Raw genomic sequence first — 26932 nt, 5'->3', positions numbered from 1 at the left:
TTCCTGGGTTTGCCACTAACCAACTGAAGGATGTAAGACCCTTTGCTGAGCTTGCCCTCCCAAATGGGGAACGTTGCATTTTGTTTGGGAGCAAGAACATTTACCAGGCGGTTCTTTATTCTCTGCTCTTGCCCCTTGGGCCGGTGCCAGATTTATTATTAAACACCAGCTACGTTCTTGGCTGTGTACATGGAACAAATAGACAGTCCCTGCCCCAAATTACTTATAATCTAAAGGCAGATACTGATGAGACAGGATGTTCTGGCAGACCCCCTGCAAGCGTTGACTGATTTTTAAAAAAATGTATTTTGTCGTTTTCACACCCTCCTCCTGCTCTACCCCTTGCTCTATGTGGGTGAAGTGTCTTCAGACCTTGGAGAAGAAATGAACATAACATAAAAACATAAGAATGGCCCTACTGGGTCAGACCAAGAGTCCATCTAGCCCAGTATCCTGTCTTCTGACAGTGGCCTGTGCCAGGTGCCCCAGAGGGAATGAACAGAACAGATAATCATCAAGTGATCCATCCCCTGTTGCTCATTCCCAGCTTCCGGCAAACAGAGGTTAGGGACACCATCCCTGCTCATCCTGGCTAATCGTCATTGCTGGACCTATCCTCCATGAATTTATCTAGTTCTTTTTTGAACCCTGTTATAGTCTTGTCCTTCACAACATCCTTTGGCAAGGAGTTCCACAGGTTGACTGTGCGTTGTGTGAAGAAATACTTCCTTTTATTTGTTTTAAACCTGCTGCCTATTAATTTCATTTGGTGACCTCTAGTTCTTGTGTTATGAGAAGGAGTAAACAACAGTTCCTTATCTACTTTCTCTACACCAGTCATGATTTTATAGACCTCATTCATATCTCCCCTTAGCCGTCTCTTTTCCATGGTTGGTTATTAGAGCTGTGTGACTACTTCAAACAATTCTCCAAGAATACCAACTAATCAACCCCTTTCAGCCGCCTCCGCTGCTCTCACACCCCTTCCTGCTTCTCACCAACAAGTTTACGGTGAGGGAGGGTCCCAGCTGCAACAAATCATTGGCAGATATTGATCGCAAACGCAGACAGTGATATAAAAATCACAGGCTCCCAGGTGCAGTAATGAGCAAACTGGGGAATGGATGTGTTCCCTAGAACATTTTTTTTTAATTTGTTTTCCCGCTGCTCATTGATCCTTCAGAGAGAGTTTGATCCTTTTTTGCTCTTCTCCCACCCTTTGGTTAAAAATTGAACACAAGCACGTGAAGCACTGATTGCACAGAGTCAGGCTTTGGCTGAATTGTTAACGAGGAGAAGGGGCTTTTGAAAAGGTTTATTAACCACTAAGGGAAACCGTCCGATTCACAGGGGTGTCCTCACATTATTTCATGTCTTAGTAGGAAGGTGACTCGGTTTATAAGTTCAAATCGTCAGTGTCAGTGTCAGTGTCATCATCATCAGTGGGTCCCACTTTCCTCTTCCTCCCTCGGGCGAGCGTCTCCACCTCCTTCATGAACCGCAGACACAGCTCCTCCTGCCACGCCAGAGCCACGCACTGCACCGCCACGGGCAGCCCCACGGCTCCTTCCACAGCCTGCAGAGGAGACAAGCGTCCTAATGTCACCCAGGGCCCGCGGGCGCTGATGGCACAGTCAGAAGCACATACCAACGGGTGGGAGGGGCACAAAGGGTCAAGTGACCCTCCCCAGGGTCAAGTGCCCCCAGCGGCCCGGGTGGGGAGAAGAAGGGGCAGGGCCAGAGCCAGAAGGGAAGAGGTGGGGTCAGAGCCTCTGCTCTTCCAGCCATGCTGCCTGGGGCACCGGGCAGCATCCGGGAGTGGCTCTGGGGCCTGGCTGCGAGGAAGAGCAGCCGAACATGCCAGGGGGAGCTGGCTCAGCAGGAGGGCAGAACCCCACCTGGGATGGGGAGAGCGCGGGGGCAGCACATGAGGCGGTCACGTGCCCCCCCTTTAGTTAGTGCCCCCCTTTGTGTCCCTCCCACGAGTCGCCTATCTAGAGCAGTCATAGAATCATAGAATATCAGGGGAGGAAGGGACCTCAGGAGGTCATCTAGTCCAGTGGTTCTCAAACTACGGCCGCCGCTTGTGCAGGGAAAGCCCCTGGCGGGCCGGGCCGGTTTGTTTCCCTGCCGTGTCCGCAGGTTCGGCCGATCGCAGCTCCCAGTGGCCGCGGTTCGCCGCTCCAGGCCAATGCGGGCTGCGGTGCAGGCCGAGGGATGTACTGGCCGCTGCTTCCCGCAGCCCCCATTGGCCTGCAGCAGCGAACCACGGGCACTGGGAGCTGCATCCGGCCGAACCTGCAGACGTGGCAGGTAAACAAACCTGCCCATCCCGCCAGGGGCTTTCCCTGCACAAGCAGCGACCCCAGTTTGAGAACCACTGCTCTAGTCCAACCCCCGGCTCAAAGCAGGACCAATCCCCAACTAAATCATCCTGAAGTCAATAGCACTGCTAGCAGACAGGCGTAGAGATACGGGGTGCCAGATCCTCAGCTGGTGGAGATCAGGGGAGCGACACTGAAATCAATGGAGTTCTGCTTTACGATGTGCTCAGTGTTAACGAAGTTACCTTATCTGCCTCCCATCCCTTCCCCAGCCCTCTGCCTCACCCTGTCCTGTAATGCAGCCTCGTCACTAAGGAGTATGAGAAATTCTCCCCACCCGACCACGCCGAGGGAAATCAGATTGGCAGGGCAGGCTTCCCTTAGTATTGATCTGGAAATCGCCCTCTGTAATGTCAGCTAACCTCTCTCAGCCTCTTATCCCAGGGGTCGCCGTAGTGCCCTTTGTAATTCTTCAGCTCTTCTTCATCAGCCTCCGTGACGGCGGTGACCGGCACAACCCCAGCCGGGAAGTTCAAGACGTTGTATAAATTGGTGTAGGAGGTAGCAGCTGGGAAAAGACAACAGAAAGAGCTCTGATCATCAGGGCTCCAATTAAGAACATAAGAACGGCCGTACCGGGTCAGACCAAAGGTCCATCCAGCCCAGTATCCTGTCTACCGACAGTGGCCAATGCCAGGTGCCCCAGAGGGAGTGAACCTAACAGGTAATGATCAAATGATCTCTCTCCTGCCATCCATCTCCACCCTCTGACAAACAGAGGCTAGGGACACCATTCCTTACCCATCCTGGCTAATAGCCATTAACGCACTTAACCTCCATGAATTTATCTAGTTCTCTTTTAAACCCTGTTATAGTCCTGGCCCTCACAACCTCCTCAGGCAAGGAGTTCCACAAGTTGTCTGTGCGCTGTGTGAAGAAGAACTTCCTTTTATTTGTTTTAAACCTGCTGCCCATTAATTTCATTTGGTGGCCCCTAGTTCTTATATTATGGGAACACGTAAATAACTTCCTTATTCACTTTCTCCACACCACTCATGATTTTATATACCTCTATCATATCCCCCCTTAGTGTCCTCTTTTCCAAGCTGAAAAGTCCTAGCCTCTTTAATCTCTCCTCATATGGGACCCGTTCCAAACCCCTAATCATTTTAGTTGCCCTTCTCTGAACCTTTTCTAATGCCAGTATATCTTTTTAGAGATGAGGAGACCACATCTGTTCGCAGTATTCAAGATGTGGGCGTACCATGGATTTATATAAGGGCAATACGATACTCTCCGTCTTATTCTCTATCCCCTTTTAAATGATTCCTAACATCCTGTTTGCTTTTTTGACCGCCTCTGCACACTGCATGGATATCTTCAGAGAACTATCCACGATGACTCCAAGTTCTCTTTCCTCATTAGTTGTAGCTAAATTAGCCCCCATCATATTGTATGTATAGTTGGGGTTATTTTTCCCAACGTGCATTACTTTACATTTATCCACATTCCATTTCATTTGCCATTTTGTTACCCAATCACTTAGTTTTGTGAAGTCTGTCGAGCCACGCTTGGCATCTGGAACCCCAGCTCTGGGCAAAGTCCTTACTCCAAGGAATAGAACGCTCAGAGGATTTGCTGGACGGTTCAGTCTTCACTCGTGATGAATGATCAGCGGCCACGAGACGTTGGACAATGACCTTTTCCAGGACATTTCTATAAGACGGTGGCAGTCAGAAGTCTCCCAGCCTTGGGCTGAGGCCTCCTGCCAATTCAGCTTTAGCGTCCACACCGACCCTCCTGATAACTGAATTAATTCTGCCCTCATCCAATGAATCAGTGCAGTTTACTCAGACGTTGTGAATAATGCCACAGAAGCTCAAGACTCAGCAATCAATAACCTCTTCCTCATTCTCACACGGAGCTGAACAAAGCTCAGCTTGTATTAAATGGAGGTGTCGCTCCATTAACTTCAGATAGTTATCCACGAATACTGGAGATGGGTAAAACCTCCCAGATCACATCCACCTACCAGCCAGGGATTGTTCAATACCGGAGATTAGCATCCAGAGCTTTGCCCAGGCTAGCCTAGTGCTGGGACCTCTATCATTTCCCTGGAGAGATTATTCCACAGCCAAATATTTCTTGGTATTCAGCCTAAGTTTTATTTTGCTCCGTTTCATCCCATTACCCTTCCCCTTTCTCCCCAACCAGCATACGCTGCACGTATTGCACCTGTCGGCACAATGGCAGACTCATTCCTGGACATTTAGCCAAGCTGAACACATTGGACCGGATTCTCAGCTTGTGGAAATCAGCGTAGTACTGTTGAAATCGATGAAGCTACATCCGTTTGCACCAGCTGAGGATCTGGCCCATTTGCTCTTTTAGGAACTGATGCAAGTCCATTGAAATCAACGGGACTCTTTCCATTGACTTCAATGGTGGTTGGAGTAGGCTCTCAATTACCCCTCCTAATTCAAACCCTCCAACCCCATAGTCATGTTTGTTTCTCTTATCCAATTGCCCAGTAATTAGTCACCATCTTTCTAGCTCCGAGGAGACATCCCTCCTTTATTCTAAGGTTATCCCCACCAGAGCCATATGCCTCCTTAGCCAAAGCTAGAAGACAAACATTTAAAAATAATCATGTCTAAACAGACTAAGCTTCTCTGCTAAGCCAAGCAGTCTATGTAACGTGTACACACAGCGTATGCTACGTCTGCCTCAGGTGGTTGGTTCACATAGAGGATAACAGCCTACTATTGTTTCTAGCTAAAGGAGTTATTCCTTTAGCTCAAGCGGTAGAGATCTTTGCCGAAGCTGTCAGGTTCAATTTCTGAAGATGACCCATGCTGGAGATTGCCACATCTGCATGGTGTATTTAGCCGCAGAAACTTTGGAGCCCCCTTTGCACGAACAATGAGATTGGGCTATTTGGAAGAACAATATCATCCTTGCAGCTACAACACTTGCTCGGTAGCTAGATTTACAGTCCGATCACAGTGGTGCAATTAATATGTCAAGGCTCACTTCAGATATTGCTCATTGGTTTCTGTCTTCTTTCTTAACTCATCTGCTAATGCTGAGGAAGCCTAGGGTGGCCAGACAGCAAGTGTGAAAAATCGGGACAGGGGATGGGGGGGTAACAGGAGTCTATATAAGAAAAAGACCCAAAAATCAGGACTGTCCCTATAAAATCGGGACATCTGGTCACCCTAAGGAAGCCTCTTGAGTTGTGCTTTGAACAAATGCTCTATAAACTGTTGCACAATAATAATCCACTAGCCACAAACCTTCGCCTGTCCCTTCTGTCAGGGCATTTTTACCCAACTCACTTTTACCTCCAAAGTGCCTGCAACTCCTCTGAGCTTGGTGTCATCTTGCAAATTTTTATAAGCCTACTCTCCACTCTATTATTAAAGTCATTTGTGAAAGTATTGAGTAGCACCTGCCCTAGGACAGACCCCTGCGGGCAGGGCCGGCTCCAGGCACCAGCTTAACAAGCAGGTGCTTGGGGCGGCCAAGGGAGAGGGGCGGCACCTGCAGCAATTCGGGGGCGGCAGGTCCCTCACTCCCTCTAGGAGCGAAGGACCCGCCGCCGAACTGCCGCCGCCGATCGCGGTTTTTTTTTGCTTGAGGCGGCAGAAATGCTGGAGCCGGCCCTGCCTGCGGGATCACACTAGATCCGTCCGCCCAGTTTGCCAGTGAACCATTCAATAAAGACAAGTGCAAAAGACGTCACTTAGTCAGGAAAAGTTAAATGCACAACTACAAACTGGGGAATAACGATCTGTGGTAGTGCTGCTGAAAAGGGCCTGGGGGTTACAGTGACTCACAAACTGAATACGAGTCGTCAATGTGAGGCAACTGCAAAGAGGCTCACGTGATTCTGGGGTGTATTAACGAGAGTGTTGTATGTAAGACACAGGCGTTAACCGTCCCATTCTACTCGGCACTGGTGAGGCCCCAGCTGGAGTAATGTGTCCAGTGCTGGGCACCACAATTTAGGAAGGATGTGACTAAAGTGGAAAAAGTCCAGAGGAGAGCAACAAAAATGATTAAAGGGTTAGAAAACCTGACCTATGAGGTTGAAAAAACTGGGCATGTTTAGTCTTGAGAAAAGAAGATTGAAGGGTGACTGGTAACAGTCTTCAAATATGTTAAGGGCTGTTATAAAGAGGACAGTGATTAATTGTTCTCCATGTTCACAAAAGGTAGGACAAGAAATAATGGGCTTAATCATCAGCAAGGGAAATTTAGGTTAGATCTTAGGGAAAACTTGCTAACTCTCGGGGTAGTTAAGCTCTGGAACAGGCTTCCAAGGGAGGTTTTGGAGTCCCCATCATTGAAAACAAATTGGACAAACACCTGTTGTGATAGTCTAGGTTTCCTTGATCCTAGCACAGCACAGGGGGTTGGACTTGATGACTTCTCAAGGTCCCTTCCAGCCCTACAGATCTATGATTGATAACTACTCTTTGAGTAGGTTTTTCAACCTTGAAAAGAGTTACTTTCATTTCTGGTAGTACCTCAACCATACCAGCATGAATTGCTAGAGTTAGACATAGCCGGGGATTACCAAATAGCTTCCCAGGATAGCCCTTGTTAAACGCTGGACCCAAAGCAGGACACAACATAACCTCCAGCTCCAGCTCCCTCCATTTAGCAATGAATTCTGTACGGTAAGCCTAGGAAGAAAGAGAGAGAGAGAGACAGTTGTAACTAAGCTACAGTTGTAGCCAATCTGTCTTTTCTTTGAAAACTTGGGGGTTTTGTTTCACCCATCTTTGTGCTTCCTGAAAGACTACAGCATAACGTACGGAGCGGATCAAAAGATGAAAATTTGGCCAAAATTTCAGAACTGCAAAGTAATTTCCAATTCACTGGGTTCAAAGTGGGCCCATTGTTTATTTATTTTCATCAAAAATCTTTTGTTCACTGAAAACCAAGATTTTGGTCAACAAAGCACGTCAATAACTATTGGAATAATAATTTCAAAATGTTGAAATTTGTCGTTTCCTGAAAAGTGGGGGGTTGGGAAACTCAAATTTTTGACTATCCATGTCATTCAAAATGTTGTGTTTCTCAACAAAAAACATGTCTGTGATGTTGACAATTTTTCACAAAATATTTTGTGGTTCGAAAAAAGGTGGTTTTGAAAAAGTTCAGCCACCTCTACTAATGTACCGGTTTACATGTGCACGACTGCCTTCTGCTGGATGGACTATCAGACTTGCTTAAGCATGAATATATCTTCAACTAGTAGCTGAAGCCTCCAAGAATTCTGTTTTGCAAAAAAATTTGAAGTTCTGACATTTGTTTTTGTTGCACACTGGAATAAAAGCGAGATCTTTAGAATTTTTTCACAAAAAAAAATCAAGAGTGAGACACCAACACACACTGCAGAATAGCCAGTGGTTAGGGCACTTGCCTAATATGAGAGAGAGCCAGGATCACGTCCCTGCTCCAAATTAGGCACAACAGAGGTTTGACCCTAGAGACCCTACATCCTAGGTGAATGACCTAACCACTGGGCTATTGGCTAGCCATCTTGGAACTGATGAATGTTCCATTGAAACCAATAACGTTGCTGTGAGAAGTTTCAACTAATTGGCATTTCCAATGGGAAAACAGTTAGTCCAAAAATTCCCAACCAGTTCTACAACAGAGGCCACAAACTCTCATGCAGATTCTCCCTGAACTCAAGTACTGACCATCTGTGTATTTGAATCCTTAGGTTCTGGGTTCTAGCCTCAATACCGCTACATGTGGTTTAACTAGCAATAATGGTACCCAGTGTTTGAAGCTATGGATTTGCTTCAAGAGGAAATACGTGAAATTGTTCATTACAAGTTCTTCTTGTGCTATGTCTGCTTGGAGAAAGCAGGCCGAAGGATCATCTCTCCCCTGAGTGAATAGAAGCCTCTGTGCATATAAGCTCTGTCTGTCCACTCACCACCTATTCTAGAATGCGTGTTTCTCAAAGCGAGGTATGTCTGATTGATGTTCACGTGATCCGTTTCAGTATTGCACTGACTGTGTAGCTGAAATGGCCATTTAAATATCAATATGAAATCTTGATGATTGGGCTTAGTGAGAAAATAACATTACCGCCACTGCAGCATGATGCTTCCAAAGGTTTTTTGCTGATCTGGAAAATTGACAGGATTAATTAGTCGTGGTCAGTACATCACAAAAATAAAATGCAGATACAAGTGCCGTTAAAATGAGGAGTGTCATTATTACAGAACACAAATGACCACCGATATGACAATGATATAGATCAAGCAATCATGCAACATACGAGCTAAATATGTCTAGGAATGCATTTAAAGAGCCTTTCAGTTTATTTTAAAAGGGTGTCATCACATTTCTTTTCACTCAGCCATATGGACAAAATTCACAATAAATTCACGTAAATCCATTCCCACCTAGCCTCATTGTGATATTGTGCTGGGGTGTAAATCCCACACAGGTGAGCAAAAAGGTTAACTGGAGTTGGTGCACAATTAGCCCACTTTATTGCACCTGGAGATGTGTGTCAGGCTTGGTTTGTTATCAGACCCATCTGGGGAGGAGCTGGGTCTTCTCTATAAAAGAAGGAAGTGAAAGCTAGGAGGATAATGGAGATATCCTATCTCCTAGAACTGGAAGGGACCTTGAAAGGTCATTGAGTCCAGCCCCCTGCCTTCACTAGCAGGACCAAGTACTGATTTTGCCTCAGATCCCTAAGTGACCCCTCAAGGATTGAACTCACAACCCTGGGTTTAGTAGGCCAATGCTCAAACCACTGAGCTATCCCTCCCCCCCTGAGGACCCTGGACAGGACAGAGAATCCCAGGAGGGAGAAGGTTAGCAGCCCCTCACTCTGGGACAGGAACCACAGGGAAGTTATAGAAGAGGAGCTGGGGAAGGGTCCAGGGAAGTAGCCCTAGGGGTCAGTGTTCCACAACAGGACTAACAGCTGGGGAGAACCCACCAGGACTAACAGCTCGAGCCTGGATGGGCGGAGGTTCCTTTGGCTGCGTTTGTTTGGAGTTTTCTGCATTCTGTTGGGAGGAGACCCAGGGGAGAGGATGTAGTGAGCTCCCTCTTTCAGGGAAGCGGCTGCTCCTGAGGTGAACCTGAAGCCCAAGGGAAGACGGAGAACTGCACCAGCCGTACACTGTGTGGTGGAACGAGACACAGGAGCCAGACACTGATGTGAAGTCACTGGGTTGCAGCCAGATAAGCCCAGTCGGTTCTGAAGACTCAGTTGTCTTTATATTTCCTTTGGATCTGTTAACAGACTCTAGGGAGCCGGGAAGGGGTGGAAACAAGACGACCTGACTGGAAGGCCGAGTGATGAGAAGAGGCAGACCACCATGGGACTGCGGTGACCATCCCCAGGGGGCGTCAGAGGAGGAAGTCTGCCTTACCATGCCCAGCCACAAGGGGGAGTGACTGTGGTGAGTCAATACTCCCACAGATACATACATGTAGTGAAATCATAAGAACGGCCATACTCGGTCAGACCAATGGTCTATTTAGCCCAGTATCCTGCTGATGACAGTGGCCAATGCCAGGTGCTTCAGAGGGAATGAACAGAACAGGGCGATTATTGAGTTATCTATCCCCTGTTGTCCACTCCCAGTTTTTTGGCAATTAGAGGCTATGGACAGTCAGAGCATGGGGCTGCGTCCCTGCCCATCCTGGCTAATAGCTATTGATGGACCTATCCTCCATGAACTTGTCTAATACTTTTTTGAGCCCAGTTAGACTTTTGACTTCACAACACCCACTGGCAATGAGTTCCACAGGATGACTGTGCACTGTGTGAAGAAATACTTCATTTTCTTTGTTTTAAACCTGCTGCCTATTAATTTCATTAGGTGACCCCTAGTTCTTGTGTTATGAGGAGTAAATAACACTTCCTTGTTTACTTTCTCCACACCAGTCATGATTTTATAGACCTCAATCATATCCCCCCTTAGTCGTCTCTTTTCCAAGCTGAAAAGTCCCAGTCTTATTAATCTCTCCTCATACAGAAGCCGTTCCATACCCCTCATCATTTTTGTTGCCCTTTTCTATACCTTTTCCAATTCCAATACATCTTTTCTGAGATGGGGCGACCACATCTGCATGCAGTATTCAAGATGTGGGCGTACCATGGATTTATATAGCGGCAATATGATATTTTCTGTCTTATTATCTATCCCTTTCCTAATGATTCCCAGCATTCTGATCACTTTTTTTGACGGCCGCTGCACATTGAGTGGATGTTTTCAGAGAACTATCCATAGTGACTCCAAGTTCTCTTTCTTGAGTGGTAACAGCTAATTTAGACCCCATCATTTTATATGTATAAAATCCCACCTATTTATCTTTTTTCTGGGAATCATGGCTAATTTTGTAATTACTGTTTTTCAGAGGAATAATAGAAAGAAAATTGAAAAAGAAGAAGTCCTCATTAGTCATATACACACAAATGTAAGGATTTCCATCATTTACTGGATGATTTCATGGCCCTTGAGGCTCAGAAGATCTAGGTTCTATTCCTGGCTCTTGGCACTTCCCTGCCTCAGTTTCCCCAACTGTAAAATGGGGGATAATGACACTGACCTCCTTGGTAAAGCACTTTGAGATCTGAGGGTGAGAACAGCTAGAGATTATTAGATTAGCGTGTTGCCCTCAGAATGGGATTCAGGGAAAAGAAACGTTACCTGCTATTTTTCACTTGATACATCCGATGAAGTAGGTTCTAGCCCACGAAAGCTTATGCCCAAATAAATTTGTTAGTCTCTAAGGTGCCACAAGGACTCCTCTTTTTTTTTTTTTTTTTTTGGCTATTTCTATGTGATATACAAGCTGGGGCAGTTCCATTCAACACATACGGAATAAAAGTGCAAAGGCTTAATGGCATGATCTAATTTCCATTAGGGCAAATGGAAAAGACCTCAACACAGTTCAATGGAGCTCCATCAGGCTTTACACACGGGGAAGCATTCTGGAATCCTGGGAAGGACGGATAGCTCAGTGGTTTGAGCATTGGCCTCCTAAACCCAGGGTTGTGAGTTCAATCCTTGAGGGGGCCATTTAGGGATCTGGGGCAAAAATCTGTCTAGGGATTGGTCCTGCTTTGAGCATGGGGTTGGACTAGATGACCTCCTGAGGTCCCTTCTAACCCTCTGATTCTATGATCTGAAGTTAATGGGACCCTTTCCATTGGCTTCAATGAGCTTTGGGTCCAGCTCCGGGCTTGCAAAGTATGTTCCCAAAGGACTTTCACATGCAACACAACACACAAACTCTTCAGTATGTTTCTCAAGCTCAGACACCAGCTACGAGCTGGAAGTGGAAGCGCAGTCTGGATACAGACCAGCATCCAACTGCGATTTACAATTCATACCTCGTGGACTGCTATCCAAGTACCTTTGTGAGCTAAAGCAGGGATTCCCCGGGCCAGGTATGTAGCCAGGGATGTGTATTTTGCCCCGCTAGGAGACAGCAGTCTAGTCTGGCGCAGAAGAAGCGGAGCACAGAGCACAGACCAAAACCCAAGCAAGAACAGGGAGCTCTACATTCCCGGAGGTCATATCAGGCCTCCAGTATAAATAAAAATGAGCTGTCCAGCCTTGATCCGTATAAGGAAGGTGTTAAAATACATCTAGTCTCCTCAGGAGATACTGGCTTCCTTTCCACTTCCGATACCACGACCAAGGCACCCTTTCTACATACCTTCATTTGATGGTGCACAGGTGCTTTTTACAGAGCCACTTACCCCACTCCGCACAGCGCGTTCAGTTCTCTGGCGATTCGTGGATACTTGGAGAGAAACAACATTTGGAATGAGTGGGTCACAGGGCAAGGCAGTCAAAAGCGGCATCGTTCAGAAGAAATCAGCTAGTCTGCTTCAGCCTTCCATGAAAACCAAATGCTGCCAAGGCCCAACCAAAGCAGGCCTGTGTAATGAAGTCTGTCTGCTCTCCAGTCTTCCATTAAAGCAATATAAATAGTGCATCGGCTTGTGAACAATCAGCAATGCCATAGTGAACATATGTGCTTCTCAGAGAGTACCCTTTTTTACTGTACCGTATTTCATGAACAGTTTCCCCAAGATAAAACCCAACAGCTGCCCTTTGCAGAACAACAGTATAAGCAGAAGTGTTCATGAGACACCCTAAAATACACATCAACGCCAGAAAATAGGAACGTGCTTTTGCGTTGCTTTGCCTGTCACATGTACCCATTTCCCCAGGCTTTGTAACTTCCAGATTCAATGACGTTTTTTAATCTGCACCCATCATTGGAGTTATTAAGGGCTTGCCTACATGAACAGTGAGTCTGCAGCAAGATAGGGTGTGAATCTACCCTGCACTAGCCTGCCACGCACTAATTGTCTGCATGGATCCTGCTGACGCACACTAACAGTGCCTTAGTGTGCATTCATCTAGTCCCGCTGTGAATGGGTATTAGATCAGAGCACACTAAGGAACTGTTAGTGTGCATCAGCAGGATCCACATGGACAGTTCATTGTATGGTAGATTCACACCCCCGTTTGTCATGGACTAACTGTTGATTCAGACAAGACCTGAGTGTAATTGAAGTAGCTCTGAATAAGCAAACACACCAGACAGTGCCCTTAAAACAATGCAAGGAAATACTGTAACGAGCAATCATTAAAATGATGAAACGCTATGCATATTTATTAGAGAGCGATCCAAACTAAAAACCAAATCCAAACACTCCCAAGGCCTTAGGATATCCGAGACTGGGATCCAGAACTGTCCACCATGAGTTGCTAGAGAAAAATTTCATAGCAAAATGCTGAGGATTGCTCCCACCTTTGGGATTTAACTGTTTATAGCTAAGCTCTAAATCTGATCATCAGCAGGAAGAAATGGTAACCTACCGCCAGTTCCGTAAGGTTTGTGATTATTACTGTCCTGAATGACCTGTTCTGCTCGGTGATAAGGCCACTGCATGAAGCAAGAAGTGCATAGTTTTATTGTGATTCACCTGTTGGACCCACTAGGCGAGGGTTTAGGACAGAAGGAGGAGAACCATCTTCTTGACACAATGATTGTCGTAAGGGAAATGGTCCTAAATACAAGCTCTCATTCAAATCAAATTGGAGTAAATAGCTTTGGTTTTACACCAAGACTCCAGAATTGCTTCAGACTGATTTATATCGCAACAGCGGAACACTGCAAATAGGGTCCGGGACTTCACTACAAATGCTTGCTGTATAGATGCTCTTTGGATACTTGTTCGCAATCTCATTTTCCAATGGGTGGGTGGGTGGGGGGGGGAAACAATCAAGAATTCAGTTCACAGCCAATTGGAGCCATGCATCCCTGCTCAGTTCTTTCTGGGAGATTACCTGAATGTGGCTGTACAGAGACAGCTTCCATCAAAAATATTATCCCTTCCCTGCCGGCGTATGGCTAAGGGCAACACAACTGGTTTCAAAGAGCTCTTTCTGTACAAGGTATATTGGCCATAGAGCCATGGAAGGGGAACCTACTATGGGCTCATTCACAAGTGGTGCAGAAGGCCAGCAAAAGGTTCTTATGCAACTTCAGACCCACCTCGACCTGTCTTTGAGGTCTCTAGTAGTATGTAGACCTCTGCATGTCATTGAATTTCACCCTTTATGCCTACTGGGCACTAACACCCAGATCATCAAAGTATTTAGTGGCCTAACTCCCAGGTACCACCTTGGAGGATCTGGACCCAAAACTAACACTAAGCAGAAAAGAAGTATCAAGGTAGAGGGTCTTCCTTCTCCATCTGTGGGAACCCTCCCAGCCTGTAGACGTTTGAGCATCTCCCACCGCAATAAGCGTGCGAAGAGGATACACATCGAGGTGACTTACCACAGGCTTTAAGATGAGGGCCAGAATCTTCTTCACCAGAATGGGAAGACGGTAACAGTTGATCTGCGATTTCAGGTTCGGATCCACAATGTCCCCTTTGCTGGGAGGTGAGGGAGAAAGGAGGCAGTCAGGCCAATCCAGTTGTAGAGTGCCACTTCCCAACCGACATTTTAGCATCTTTAAATAGTAAAACGACAACTCACCCAGGCAACCAACCCAAGGTATCAAATTTTGAACCCCTGAGCATAACAGAAGTCATTCTTAGTGTGTGAGGGTAGATGCTCCAGAATAACTCTTTGCAACATGACGTGAATGCTTCATTTCCTATATTTATTTGCATTTTTTGGTAGACTATGGAGTATTTTCCATTTTTGCCTAGACAATTGAAACTCAGCACCCACTAGAAGTGAGAATAATGGGACCGACAGAGCTTACTCTCTGTTTAGCATCCTGTAAATTATCCCAAACTAGTATGGACCAGGAAGCCACAATCTTAGTTTCTTAATGGCATTCCTCAGAAGAGTCTCAGCAGGACAACAGGACACGCAGAGACAACCCATCCTCCACGTTAATTCCAGGCTAACCAAACCTGGCCTCCTTGCAGAAGGAACCTGTCTGCTGGTTCCTCCTCACACCCCCTTGCCTGCACGACCCATTGAGCCAAAGCAATCAGCCGCCAGCCCTGTTCAAAGACGACGGGATTTACTTACAATTTGTCCAACAGATTTGCAGCTCCATCAGAAAAGAGGCCTCTGGTGAAAAGCTCGTCCACCACGTAATCAATCCGAGGGGGGGTAAAAGGGATGAGCTGCATGAAAACCATCGTGGCACAAGAGGAGGCAAAGACATCGGACAAAAACATATGTTTGTGAAAACCTTGCTAGAGAAGCAAACAAGGGGCCTCAGCTTGTTCCAAATTCAGATTAGCCGCAGGTGCCCAGATGCATTTTCCCTAAACACTAATGTTGGAACACATTTGCAAAGTGTGTGTCACTGCCCCCTCTAGTGGCTGGTCCAGAATGGATAACAGCCTACTACTTCCGGTAGCTAATGAAATGACTCCTTTACTCAAGTGGTAGAGGGGACTTTGGTACTGATTGTCCCAGGTTCAAACTCTCATTAACCTAGGTCTCCCTGATGATATGAAAACTTGCCCCGACCTCTGACTTGTGTCCCCTGAAGAGAATTGCCCTTTTGCCTGGCAAACATGAGCTGGATTAAGGGACTGCAAGACCGGGAGCCATAGAGGTTCAGATGTCTTGATATTTGTTGGGATAGAAGCATAAGCAATATTATAGGGAACTGGCACCCATGGCTGTTTGGAAGCCCGAGCCATGGTTGGAGATATGGAAAGAATTTCGACTTGACGATGATTTTGAGACGTCAAAGTCAGACCAGTGGGCCCACGAGGCTAGTGAGAGAGCGGTGGCTGGGAACAAAGACTATTGAATGAAGCTTTTCACTTTCTAATCTTCACAACAGGTTAGTGAATAAGCATTATCTCCATTCGACAGACGGAGGGGCTGGGGAAGCGGAGAAGTACATGATTTGTCCAAAGCCACCTGACCCTCTAACACTTTTCTCCCCTGCCTCGCCCCCTCCCTTCCCTTCTTTCTATTTAACTGATCACCACCTAAGTAAATCCACCTCCCTAAAAAACCCCTGTGGAATTAACATGATGTTTGCCACCATCACATTGTTCCCGCTAACTTGTACGTTCTACCCCTCCCTCCAGGCTGTCTCTCTCTTGTTTATTTAGATGATACGCTCTTTGGGTCAGGGACTGTTTACTGTTCGGTGTTCGTGCAGCACCTAGCGTAATAAGGCCCTAGTCTCTGCCTGGGGTTCCTAGGTGCTAGCAAAATACACATGCGTCATGTTTTATGTTACTGCTGGGATTAGAACTCTGGCAATCCCTGGCCCTCGGGCCAGCACTCAGCACAAGAAACGTACCGTATGCCCTGCCTCCTGGAGAAGCTTTTTGGTTTCCTGGACAGCCCGTCTCATGCTGGGTGAGGGCTGGAAATAGCCGTCTCCGTCGTAATACCCGATCCGAAGAGGGGCTGAACTGGAGAACACCTGGAAGCAGACGAGCTTTCGCTTAGGAATGGGGGAACGGCCAGACTGGGTCAGACCCAAGGTCCATCTAGCCCAGTATCCTGTCTTGGACAGTGGTCACTGCCAGGTGGCTCAACTGTGGGTGAATTGAGGTTCTGTCCAACAATAAATCATGTTCTAAGATGGTCTGCCCATAGTGGGTTCAATGGGGCTATTTCCAGAATACAGATCATAGGTTTGCAAAGACTAGGATGTTTTCATCCATGGCGCCATCTCTCATGGAGGCTCCCTCATGGAGGAGCAGTCTGGGTCTGTTACCTCCTCGTTGAAGGGCAGGGGTGGCACGGTGGGGTCCAGGCGGAACATGTCGTCACATAGGAGCGCTCTCATGCACAGAGCCAGGCTGTCCACGTCCCTCGCCATTGGCCCGACCGTTCCTGTAACTGCAACCAGAAATGCAAGGACGCCCGTCACCGAAGATGGAATGCAGAGGTGCCTCGTTACATAGTCCATCTCTTGGCTAACGCGGGGAAGGCTGTTCCACAACACAGGGCATGGTGGGTCAAACGCTTGGGGCCAGATCCTCGATCCTACTCTGTTTCCTTTGCAGCAGGCAGAGCAAAAGGAGCAGAAGGTGTCTGTAATCTCCCTGTTGGGGATCGCCCCAGCAGGGAGGAGACCCCAGAGCCACCTGCCGTTCCCCAGACCAGAGGGATGGCCAGAGTGCAACCTGCTCTGGCAATCTCCGACTGGTCTTAGGGACCCCACGCCAGCTGGCGCAGGTTAGGGCAACTCCCAGGCTGCTCTAACTTGTATCTGGGGCCAGGCCAGGCCAGGCAGAGAATCAGAATGCCATTACCCAGCTCCCCAACAACACACCCCTCTGCACTGCACCCAGAGACAGCTGGACATAGCAGACAATCTTGTGCTTAGTCATCAAAAGAATCAGGCCTGTCAAGATCCTCTTCTATACAGCATGAAGTGTGAAATTTAAAGGGACAGTGTCGTATTTCTTAAAATACCTACTCACCACTAATAAAAATGGAAAGTGACAGCACAAAGGGGCTGCAGCAGGGGCTAGGATCTGGTTAACCACCTCTTCCAATTTTCCCTGCTCAGAACTTGTTATCAACCAACCGTGTCTTTAACTAGCATCCATATGTTAACCTCCAGGTAACCAGGTTCTATTTTCTAACCTGGACGGACTCACCTGATTTCATGCCGGTTATCGGACTGGCGAGACCAAGGGTGCTATGAAATATATAAAATGGGAGAAAAATTAGCAACAGTTAACTGTATTTGGAAGGGATTGCTCTGCCTGAGTTGTAGATACCGCACTTGCTACCGAAACAGGACTACAGGTGCTACTTGGTACGTGTGTTACCAACATGCGCAGCACTGTATCTGGTCTATAGCAAAGGGTCTTATTAAAGCAGGAGCAACGTGGGAGGACAGAGCTGAGGTAAGTGGATCCAAAGATGGGTACAGGATAAATTGGCCTATATCTTCCCTCATGGATATAATCTAAGCTTCCTCTGCAAAGGATAGTCCACACCCTTTGAAAAGGGCAGGTGAATGCTTGTCTCTATTAAACGCCCCCAAATTTAGTTAACAAAGAGTTACAGTTGCTCAGTGGTGCCTTGTACCCTTCCAGGACGGGAAGGGTGGCTAAACTTCACCCTTTGAAAATCAGGAAATACAAAATACCGTCCAGGCCCAGAGACAAGGAGGTCCAACATCAATTTCTAGCAGCCCCACCTGTCAGGCTGCCATGAATGGAGCAACTCCCCTGACTCAATTATTCCCAAGTTAGCACCTACTGCTTGTTGCCTCTGGGCAGGGAAGCAGCCATAACACAATGGTTATGCAGGGCCCAACCGTGCCTTGGGGACACCCGATGCCTGGCTTCACTGACTAGTAAAACAGATTTCACGAGTTGTCACATGGTCGTTTTCTACTTCAGCGCGTACCTCAGCCTGTTGCCCGTCGGCTTGAGCCCGCACAGCCCGCAGAAGCTGGACGGCAGGCGGATGCTTCCGGCGACATCTGTCCCAAAGCCCAGGACGGACCCTCCTCCGGCGATCAGCGCCCCCTCCCCTCCGGAGGAGCCGCCGGGGCTTTTCTGGTGGTTCAGCGGATTCACCGTCTGGCCGAAGATCAAGTTGCTGCAGTCGTAGCTGGAGAGAGGAAAGGAGCGGGTCGGTTGTTAATTATTTCTATCTCCGCACACACAATGAGAGTTCAGGGTGCGGAGACGGGCCAGTGCGGGAGATCAATGTGGGAAAGGTTTGCGGATGATGCTGGACTGAAGGAGGGGAGTGAAGGTGGCGTGGTGATAAGAAGCAGGAGAGCAGGTAACTTTTCTCCTGCGCTGGAGGTGGGAGGAATGGATTCTGCAGGAGAAGTAAGCCAAGCCAACGTCTCACTTGCCCGATTTCTTTAACGAGCCGACCGAAGGAGGCATGGGGGGCCGGGGACAGCTGTAATACAGAGAACAAGCTATTACTTTATCATGCTCTGCGGGACGTTGGTTTTCACAAACGGAATCGCCCCCTGCCTCTTCAAAACCTGGACTATCACGCTGTCCTCTTCCTCCGCTCGGCCGAGAAATTGCACCAAGCCACCGGTGGAGACGTGACCCTTTGGGGGAGTGGGAAACAAAGCTCATTAGACATGCTGGGCTGACGTGGTAGGGAGCTGGTAGATTTTCCCCCCCAGGAGCGAGACATGTCAGCCCTATTGGTAAAAAGAAAATAGAAGACCCCCCCCGCTCTTTAATTCTGAGGCTCTTTGTCACAAGGGAACAGCTGGAGGAAAGTGGTCTCCCCACTTGGCCACCAAGCATCATCAGAACTGAACAAAATGGACCTGCAAAGGTAACCAGATAGCATTCACCTTCCTCCCCGGGGGCGTATATTGTTGCACCTGTTGCCTACTGCCCAAGCTCATCCTCCATCCCTCTTCTTGCTACATGGCCAGTCAGTACATGGTCTCTGCAGCTTTACCATCTTCAAGATGATTTTCATGAGCTATCAAGCGTCATACACATTTTCACCATGTGTCATTTGTCCAGATTTTAGCCTCTTCTTGGAACCTGTCCATATTTCGATTCTGTTATTACATCTGCGTGTATACAGCACTGAAGACCTTCTTTGAGCATTGTGGCATCCATGATACTATCCATGATACTATCCACCCCAAGGGTTCTTCATCCATCCTTGGTTCTTCTCCATGGCTTGCGACTCCCCAGTTCCAGGATAACACACTGTCCTCAAAGAGTTTCCATTTCTTTCTGATGTTCTGTTCTCCCATATTGACCAGGCCAGAGTGTGGCTGGCTTCTGTGCTGTTAGCTGGATGATGAGGCCTCTACAATACGTTCAGGGCAGCTAGAAACCACCAGTTATGTCCGTGTCTCGGAGGGTATGTCTACACTACAATAGAACACCTACAGCTGGCCCATGTCAGGTGACTCCCATTACCGGGCCTGGACTGTGGGGCTATAAAACTGCAGTGTAGACATCTGGACTTGGGCTGGAGCTTGGCTGTGGTTCTCTGCAAGGGGAGAGTCTACAGTGTCCAGGTTCCAGCCCACGCCTGGATGCCTACCATGCAATTCTCTAGCTCCAGCCTGAGCCCTGTGAACCCAAGCCAGCGGACATGGGCAGCTGCAGGTGTCTTATTGCAGTGTCCATTGCAAAGCAAGGTATGTCCACAGGTCCCACGCATCCGGCCCATCTCTTTGATGCTATAAATTAGGCGACATGGTGGTGGGATCAATCGAGCATTTAAGTTAAACTTCCCTTCCTTCGGAAAGGGCTAGACATGAAGGGCCAGATCTGCAGTTGATGCAAAGCTCCCAGTTCAGCGGAACTGCCTGATTTACATGAGCTAAGGATTTGGCCAGTTTTCACAGAGCGAAGAGATGGGTGATACCCCGGAGTCTGTTAAAGAGTCTCATCGAAAGCCGTTCAAAGGTTGAGGCCGTGCATTAGAAATCTTATTAGTAGGGCTGTCAAGCGATTAAAAAAAATTATCGCAATTAATCGTGCTGTTAAACAATAATAGAATACCATTTATTTAAATATTTTTGGGTGTTTTCTACATTTTCAAATATATTGATTTCAATTACAACACAGAACACAAAGTGTACAGTGCTCACTTTATATTTCTTTTTATTACAAATATTTGCACTGTAAAAAAGCAATAGTATTTTTCAATTCACCTAATACAAGTAGTGTAGTGCAAACTCTTTATCATGAAAGTTGAACTTACAAATGTAGAATTATGTACAAAAAAATAACTGCATTCAAAAATAAAACAATGTAAAACTTTAGAGCCTACAAGTCCACTCAGTCCTATTTCTTGTTCAGCCAATCGCTCAGACAAACAAGTTTGTTTACATTTGCAGAAGATAATGCTGCCTGCTTCTTGTTTACAATGCCACCTGAAAGTCAGAACAGGCGTTTGCATGGCACTGTTGTAGGCAGCGTCGCAAGATATTTACATGCCAGATGCACTAAAGATTCATACGTCCCTTGATGCTTCAACCATCATTCCAGAGGACATTTGTAAGTTGCACTTTCAGGATAAAGAGATTGCACTACAGTACTTGTATGAGGTGAATTGAAAAATACTATTTCTTTTGTTTATCATTTTTAACATGCAAATCTTTGTAATCAAAAATAATATAAAGTGAGCACTGTACACTTTGTATTCTGTGTTGTAAATGAACTGGATATATTTGAAAATGTAGAAAACAACCAAAATATTGAATACATTTCAATTGGTATTCTACTGTTTAACAGTGCGATTAATCTTTTTAATAGTGATTAATTTTTTTGAATTAATCGTGTGAGTTAACAGTGATTAATGGACAGCCCTACTTATTAGCTGTCTGTAGTCTGAAATTTTTAAGGTGACTTGTTTGAGATAAAACGCCCCTTTCAAAAGTCTAAACCAGGGGTTGGCAACCTTTCAGAAGTGGTGTGCCGAGTCTTCATTTATTCACTTTAATTTAAGGTTTCGCGTGCTGGTAATACATGTTAACGTTTTTTAGAAGGTGTCTCTCTCTAAGTCTATATTATATAACTAAACTATTGTTGCATGTAAAGTAAACAAAGTTTTCAAAATGTTTAAGACGCTTCATTTAAAATTAAATTAAAATGCTGATCTTACGCCACCAGCCTGCTCAGCCCGCTTCCAGCCTGGGGTTCTGTTCACCTAGGCCTGCAGTGGGCTGAGCGGGGCCTGTGGCTGGGATGCCGGCTGGCAAGGGGCCGGCAGCCGGGACCCCAGACCTGGGCGGGGGTTCAGGGGTCAGGGCAGAGGGTGCAGGGCAGAAGGCTGGGTGTGTGTGTGGGGTTCAGAGGTCAGGGCAAAGGGAAGTGAGGATGTGGGGGGTTCAGGGCAGAAGGCCGGTGGTGTGGGGGGATTCAGGGGTCAGGGTAGAAGGCTGGCGGGTGTGGGGGTGCAGGGCAGAAGGTTGGGTGTTGGGGGGAGGTCAGGGCAGAGGGCTGGGGGGCTAGGGGATGCAGGGCAGAGGGCTGGAGGGAGTGTGGGGGTGCAGGGCAGAAGGCTGGGGTGCTCGGCTCATGGGGGTGCTCCCAGCCCCCTGCCCTGAGCGGCTCATGGCAGGGGGCTGGGAGGGATATGCCCTGTTCCGCCCCCTTCCCCCAGGCTCTGTCCCTACCTCTCTCTGCCTGCTCTACGGAGCTGTGTGCATGCTGCCGCTCTTCCCCGTCACCTCGCTAGGGCCATCGCCGGCAGGGAGGGGGAGGGAGAGGGGCCAGAACGCACCACACTGTGGGAAGAAGCGGGGGAGGGGGGAAGCTTGGCTGCTGCAGGACCAAGCTTCTGCCTCCTGCCCCCACAGGGGAGAGCGGTGGGCGGGGGGCTGAGTGGGGCTGGGGGCCGGGACCCCCCCCCATCACTCTCCCCTGCGGGGGCAGGAGGCAGAAGCTTGGTCCTGCAGCAGCCAAGCTACCCCCCCCCCCCTTCTTCCCTCAGCGTGGCGCTTTCTGGCCCCTCCTCCTCTCACCGGGCAGGCCGCGTGCCACTCAGAATCGGCTCACGTGCCGTGTTTGGCCCGCGTGCTGTAGGTTGCCGACCCCTGGTCTAAACTCTCAGGTTTTTATGAACATCTGTGCTTACTTAGAATGGTACAAGGTAGTCAACAGACCAGCAGTTTATAGAAAATACCGTGCCAACCTTGCAGCCAATGTGATCCTTGATGCTGACGGGAACCCCATACAGTAACCCTCTCTCCTTCTGCCTTCGCACTTCCCGCAGTTGCTCCTCGCAGCCTTGCATAAAATCTGTCACACAGTTCACCTCCCGGGTCACCTCCAAGGCCTTTCCGTTGACACAGAGAACAGCAGCAGGGCAAACATACCGAGAAGGGAAGGGGGTATAACAATGAATAAAGACAGTATATTTGAGGTTGAAAAGAGAGACCTTGCCAAACCTTCGGGGCTTCATTGTTCAGACTTTAGATTCAGTCCTTGGCCTTTCTATAGAGAGAGTATGCTAAGAAGTATGCTCATTGTGATCAGTTGGTAGGACAATTTTGTGCTCTGAGCACTTGTCCTATTCATCTGACATAGGCCACCGAACAGCTATTAAGATGGTGATGACTTTTGGTCTCCAATGTTGCCAACTCTTGCAACGTACAGGGTGGGTTTTTTTTAAAGTCCCAGCTCCTGGAGTCATGTGATGACTTGAGACTCTCAACTTTCATTTTTAAAAAATAATACCTGGTGGTTGCAGAGAAAAGCTTGAGCATGTCAATCCGAAGGACTCAGATACCAGAAGGCAAATAAAATGAACCCCAATGTTTATTTAATTCTTAGGATTTTTAAGCCAGCTAATCTCTTGATTTTTAGCACTTGACTCGTGACTTGGCAATACTGAGGTTCTATGAGTCTGCGCCAAATTCCAATTGGTGAGATAGAGGTGCCAGACTACATCTCTCCTTACCAAATCCCCTTCACTCCGCCAAGATACCCAACTTCCCAGAATGCACCTGGAGAACGTAGCTCATGCTTGTGTGGTGCTCTGTCACCCTCTAGTGGCTGGGCCATGCATAAATGATGAGTCTTCTACAGGCTTGGGTAAGAGGAGCTAAAAGAGGTTTTAGCTCACACAAAGTGGCTCACACTTTTAGATTCAAAGGTCCTGGGTTTCATCCCCACTTCCAATGACTAGTGGTGGGTGGGGAATGATTTTCCTGTCCCATAAAATTTTCTCTCATCCTAAATGGAACAAAGTTGAAATTTTCATGAACTGAAAATCCAAAGGAAAAAAAGGGATTTGGGTCAATTGCAACATTTTATTTAGATGTTAACCCTTTCTTAATTTTTTTTTAACTGCCATTAGCTTACATTTTGAAACAAAAAGCCATTTCAAACTGGGAAACCAGAATTTTTCATTTAGAAAATATTGAAACATCTATTTGGCCAATTGAAAAAAATTCAACTATGGTCAAGTCAAAAAATTCATCCAAACCAACCCTTTCCCACCAAAAGTTTCTGTTTCCGCCAATCGGCATTTTCCGATGAAAAAAAAAACCTTTCGCTGAAAAAATTCCTGAGCGGGTCTACTGACGACGTTACATTTACGGCTCGCTTTTCTACTTCAGTCTCTTCTGCAAACACCCCACCTAAGAGGACATGTGCAGTACCCATTCTCCACTGCTAAAAATTCCAGTGCGTTGCATGCAATTTCCTAGGGCTTCATACTGCCCCCCATTACCAGAACATCTGAGCATCGCTGTGGTAATTTCCCTCTCTTTCCACCCGAGACTACATTACCCAGCAGAAACACAGAGGCTTCCCCTCCTAACTTTACAGGGCCAATACACCTTGTTGTACTCACCTGATCTATGTACGTGTAGAGGACGCTCTCTGGAGAGAGGGAACCTTCCTTCAGTTTCTCAGCCAGCTCCACAAGTGGCAGGGAGAGGATGTGACCAGCCCGTATCCCTGGGTTCTACAAGGTGTAGAGGCATTGTTACACCGGGAAGGTTTACAGAAAAGATACTACACACAGTGGATCAATTACACTCTGGGAGTAACTCAGAGTTACAGCAGGGATGAGCTTGTCTCCCTGGGTGAGCTTATAAACACCACCCAGGAATATTAAAAACCTCTTGGTGATGATTTCTTCATGCTCCTCCTACCTAAGTCCACGCTCCTCCTCCTCCTCAATAGATATATCCCCAGCCAACATGGTAGAGTCCGTTCTCCTGGACTCTGTGTGAGTCCGCCCAGGTGAAGCTCCTTACAGCATTGGCGCTTATCTTCTGGTTACATTATGGGACAAAGCAGAGACTTATCGAAAAAGAACAACGTTGGTTGATTTCAGCGAGAGCACTCAAGCAGGTGGTCTGCCAAAATAAGTTAGTAAGATCAGGGCCGGCTCCAGGGTTTTGGCCGCCCCAAGCAGCCAAAAAAAAAAAAAAAAGCCACGATCTTGATCTGTGGCGGCAATTCGGCGGGAGGTCCTTTGCTCCCAGCGGGAGTGAGGGACCGTCCGCCGAATTGCGGCCGAATACCTGGACCTGCCGCCCCTCTCCGGAGCGGCCGCCCCAAGCACCTGCTTGCCAGGCTGGTGCCTGGAGCCGGCCCTGAGTAAGATAATCAAGTTAGCTGGGTCGGGGCAAATTAGGGGAGCGGGAAATAGCTGCAGAAATATTATTTTACAAATTCTGATAATGATTTACAAAGTGATGCAGAGAAAAACGTTTAGGAACAACAGAAGAATCACGGTAAATTTTGCAGGAAACAAGCCAGAAGAGAGTTCCATTTTGAGTCTTGTAAAAGGCAATTTTGCCGCAGTTTCCCTATGAAATTGTTTTGCCATTTTTGATCAGCGATCACTTTGCTGGATGATTTCTGCCTAGCTCTGCTAATCACCTCCAACAGGGGATTTTTAAAGATCATAGAATCTCAGGGTTGGAAGGGACCTCAGGAGGTCATCTAGTCCAACCCCCTGCTCAAAGCAGGGCCAATCCCCAACTAAATCATCCCAGCCAGGGCTTTGTCAAGATGTTCACTTTAAAAGACTTGCAATGCAACAGACCATGCAGGAGGAGGAAGAACTGACAGCCAAGTTCCTGTTAATAATACAACACCTTCTCATGCAGAAAACCCACTAATGACCTCTTTGTCCAAGGAGCTGCAGCAACCTCAGCGTTTTGAGTCGTGTGACATACTTGCATTACTTTTCTGGACAGCCTTCTCTGTGTCTAGTTAGTGCCTTGATTTTTCAGCTGAGACGCAGTCACCATTTTCAAAAGGTAATATTTAGATGGAAAAAGAACCAAACATTTTCACATTCTTCTGCCCGCAATTTGCAACTAGCGATAACTGTCAGTTGATACACTCTCCGCTCCAAGGACCTTACAATCTAAGAGCTACACACACACTGCAGCAGTGTGTGCCAAAACCCCTTCTGCTCATTCGTCTGCAAAAGTTAAGCAGAAATAAAGTCCCTTTGCCTGGGCGTTACACCAAGGGCGCATGGCTCTCCAAAGGGAAAGGAAGGGCTGAGGCCATGGAGAATGGGGGTGCAGCAGGCTGCACTTGATAAAGGGGGTACATCACTGTATATGGAAGGGAGCTCCCCCTTGAGGTGGGCCGCTGCTCGGCATGATCTAGCCCCAAATGATCGTTTAGGGAATGAACAATCTCCACCCACTTGTTTAAGGCGACACTAATCCACCCCCGGCCAGAAAGTAAAAGTTACCTGCTGTTTAAACCGCCGAGCCACCTTCTCCATTCGTTCTAGACTGAGATCCCGCGTCCTCCTTGCCTGTTCCATCTTCTCCTGGATCCGTCTCTGCGCCACCCATCTCAGCGCCAGCACCGCAGCGGCTGAGGCACAGAGCAGGGCTACCACGGCGCGAGGATCGACCTTGCCCTCAGGCAGGAGCAGCCTCCAATCTGCCTGGATCATAGCGGGACCGTCTCCCAGCCTTCACGCCTGCTGATACGCTGGGCTCGGGCGCGCTAGCAGGAAAGGACAGGCGAAGGCCGGTGCTACTTAACCGCCTGCAGCGCGCAGTCAGCTAGAGACCAGTTCTGAAACGGGAGAGCATAAAACTCCAGAGCTGGGCGTCCTAAACCCTGGACTTCACTCTGGCACTGAACCTTTGCCCCGTCAGCGATAGCCGAGCGGGGACTTCTTTTCTCCTCTGAGAAGGCCAAGAGGCCGTCCCGTTTGGAATGAGATGTTGAACGTCAACGGGAACCAATGAGAGCCTCACGAGTACAAGACAAGCAGCACCTCTGTCCCTGGTTTGGTCTCCCTGAGGGCCTCCTCTCCACGGATCACCCTCTTGCCTGACCCTGTCTCGTGAGATTCCCCCCCAAATTCTTCCACTCTGAGACCAGGACCCTGGCACACTGCCCTGCGTACCAACCACTTATCCCCCTGCAGCTCCAGCTGGGTTTGGGCCCCTGCGTTTCCTCCCTTCGGGGACCTGGAGCCCACGATATAGCAACCCTCCGCCTCCTTGCAACAAAGTGTTTTTATTGAGTGGCTGGAACAAAGCATCAGAGAAAAAAGGGTTTGGAAAACATATCAAACCCTCCGTGTTTATTTTGCCCTATCTAACGGACAGAACCAACCAAGTCACGTTCTCCTAGCCAGCCCAGCAGTGCTTAAAGGGGCCTGAAAGAAAGCAGC

At 47.7% G+C, this 26932-nt stretch overlaps 1 protein-coding gene across 1 annotated transcript; it reads right to left on the bottom strand.

Annotated features, from left to right (window-relative positions):
- Positions 1-1300: 1300 nt before the first annotated feature.
- Positions 1301-26424, bottom strand: LOC128842397 (vitamin D3 hydroxylase-associated protein-like). Its single transcript, XM_054038377.1, has 15 exons — positions 25991-26424; positions 24119-24232; positions 22454-22597; positions 18751-18884; positions 18215-18421; positions 17455-17495; positions 16563-16687; positions 16140-16265; positions 14897-14994; positions 14187-14286; positions 12088-12131; positions 8439-8478; positions 6907-7015; positions 2747-2892; positions 1301-1576 (listed from the first exon to the last, which is right to left on the bottom strand). The coding sequence occupies exons 1-15, from the start codon at positions 26198-26200 to the stop codon at positions 1397-1399; spliced, it is 1818 nt and encodes a 605-aa protein (XP_053894352.1). The 5' UTR covers positions 26201-26424; the 3' UTR covers positions 1301-1396.
- Between the last annotated feature and the right edge of the window lie 508 nt (positions 26425-26932).

Source organism: Malaclemys terrapin, chromosome 8 (assembly GCF_027887155.1).
Source record: "Malaclemys terrapin pileata isolate rMalTer1 chromosome 8, rMalTer1.hap1, whole genome shotgun sequence".
NCBI classification, from domain to species: Eukaryota; Metazoa; Chordata; order Testudines; family Emydidae; genus Malaclemys; species Malaclemys terrapin.
This window is presented reverse-complemented; position numbering and strand designations above follow the sequence as displayed.

What these genes read in the sequence shown, in the direction of transcription:
- LOC128842397 (XM_054038377.1), bottom strand. Translation starts at nt 26,200, where the DNA reads ATGATCCAGGCAGATTGGAGGCTGCTCCTGCCTGAGGGCAAGGTCGAT. An exon ending in CTCGGCGGTTTAAACAGCAG is followed by an intron (nt 24,233 to 25,990) that starts GTAACTTTTACT and finishes TACACCTTGTAG; the next exon opens with AACCCAGGGATACGGGCTGG. An exon ending in CCCTCATCTTAAAGCCTGTG is followed by an intron (nt 12,132 to 14,186) that starts GTAAGTCACCTC and finishes TTTCTCTCCAAG; the next exon opens with TATCCACGAATCGCCAGAGA.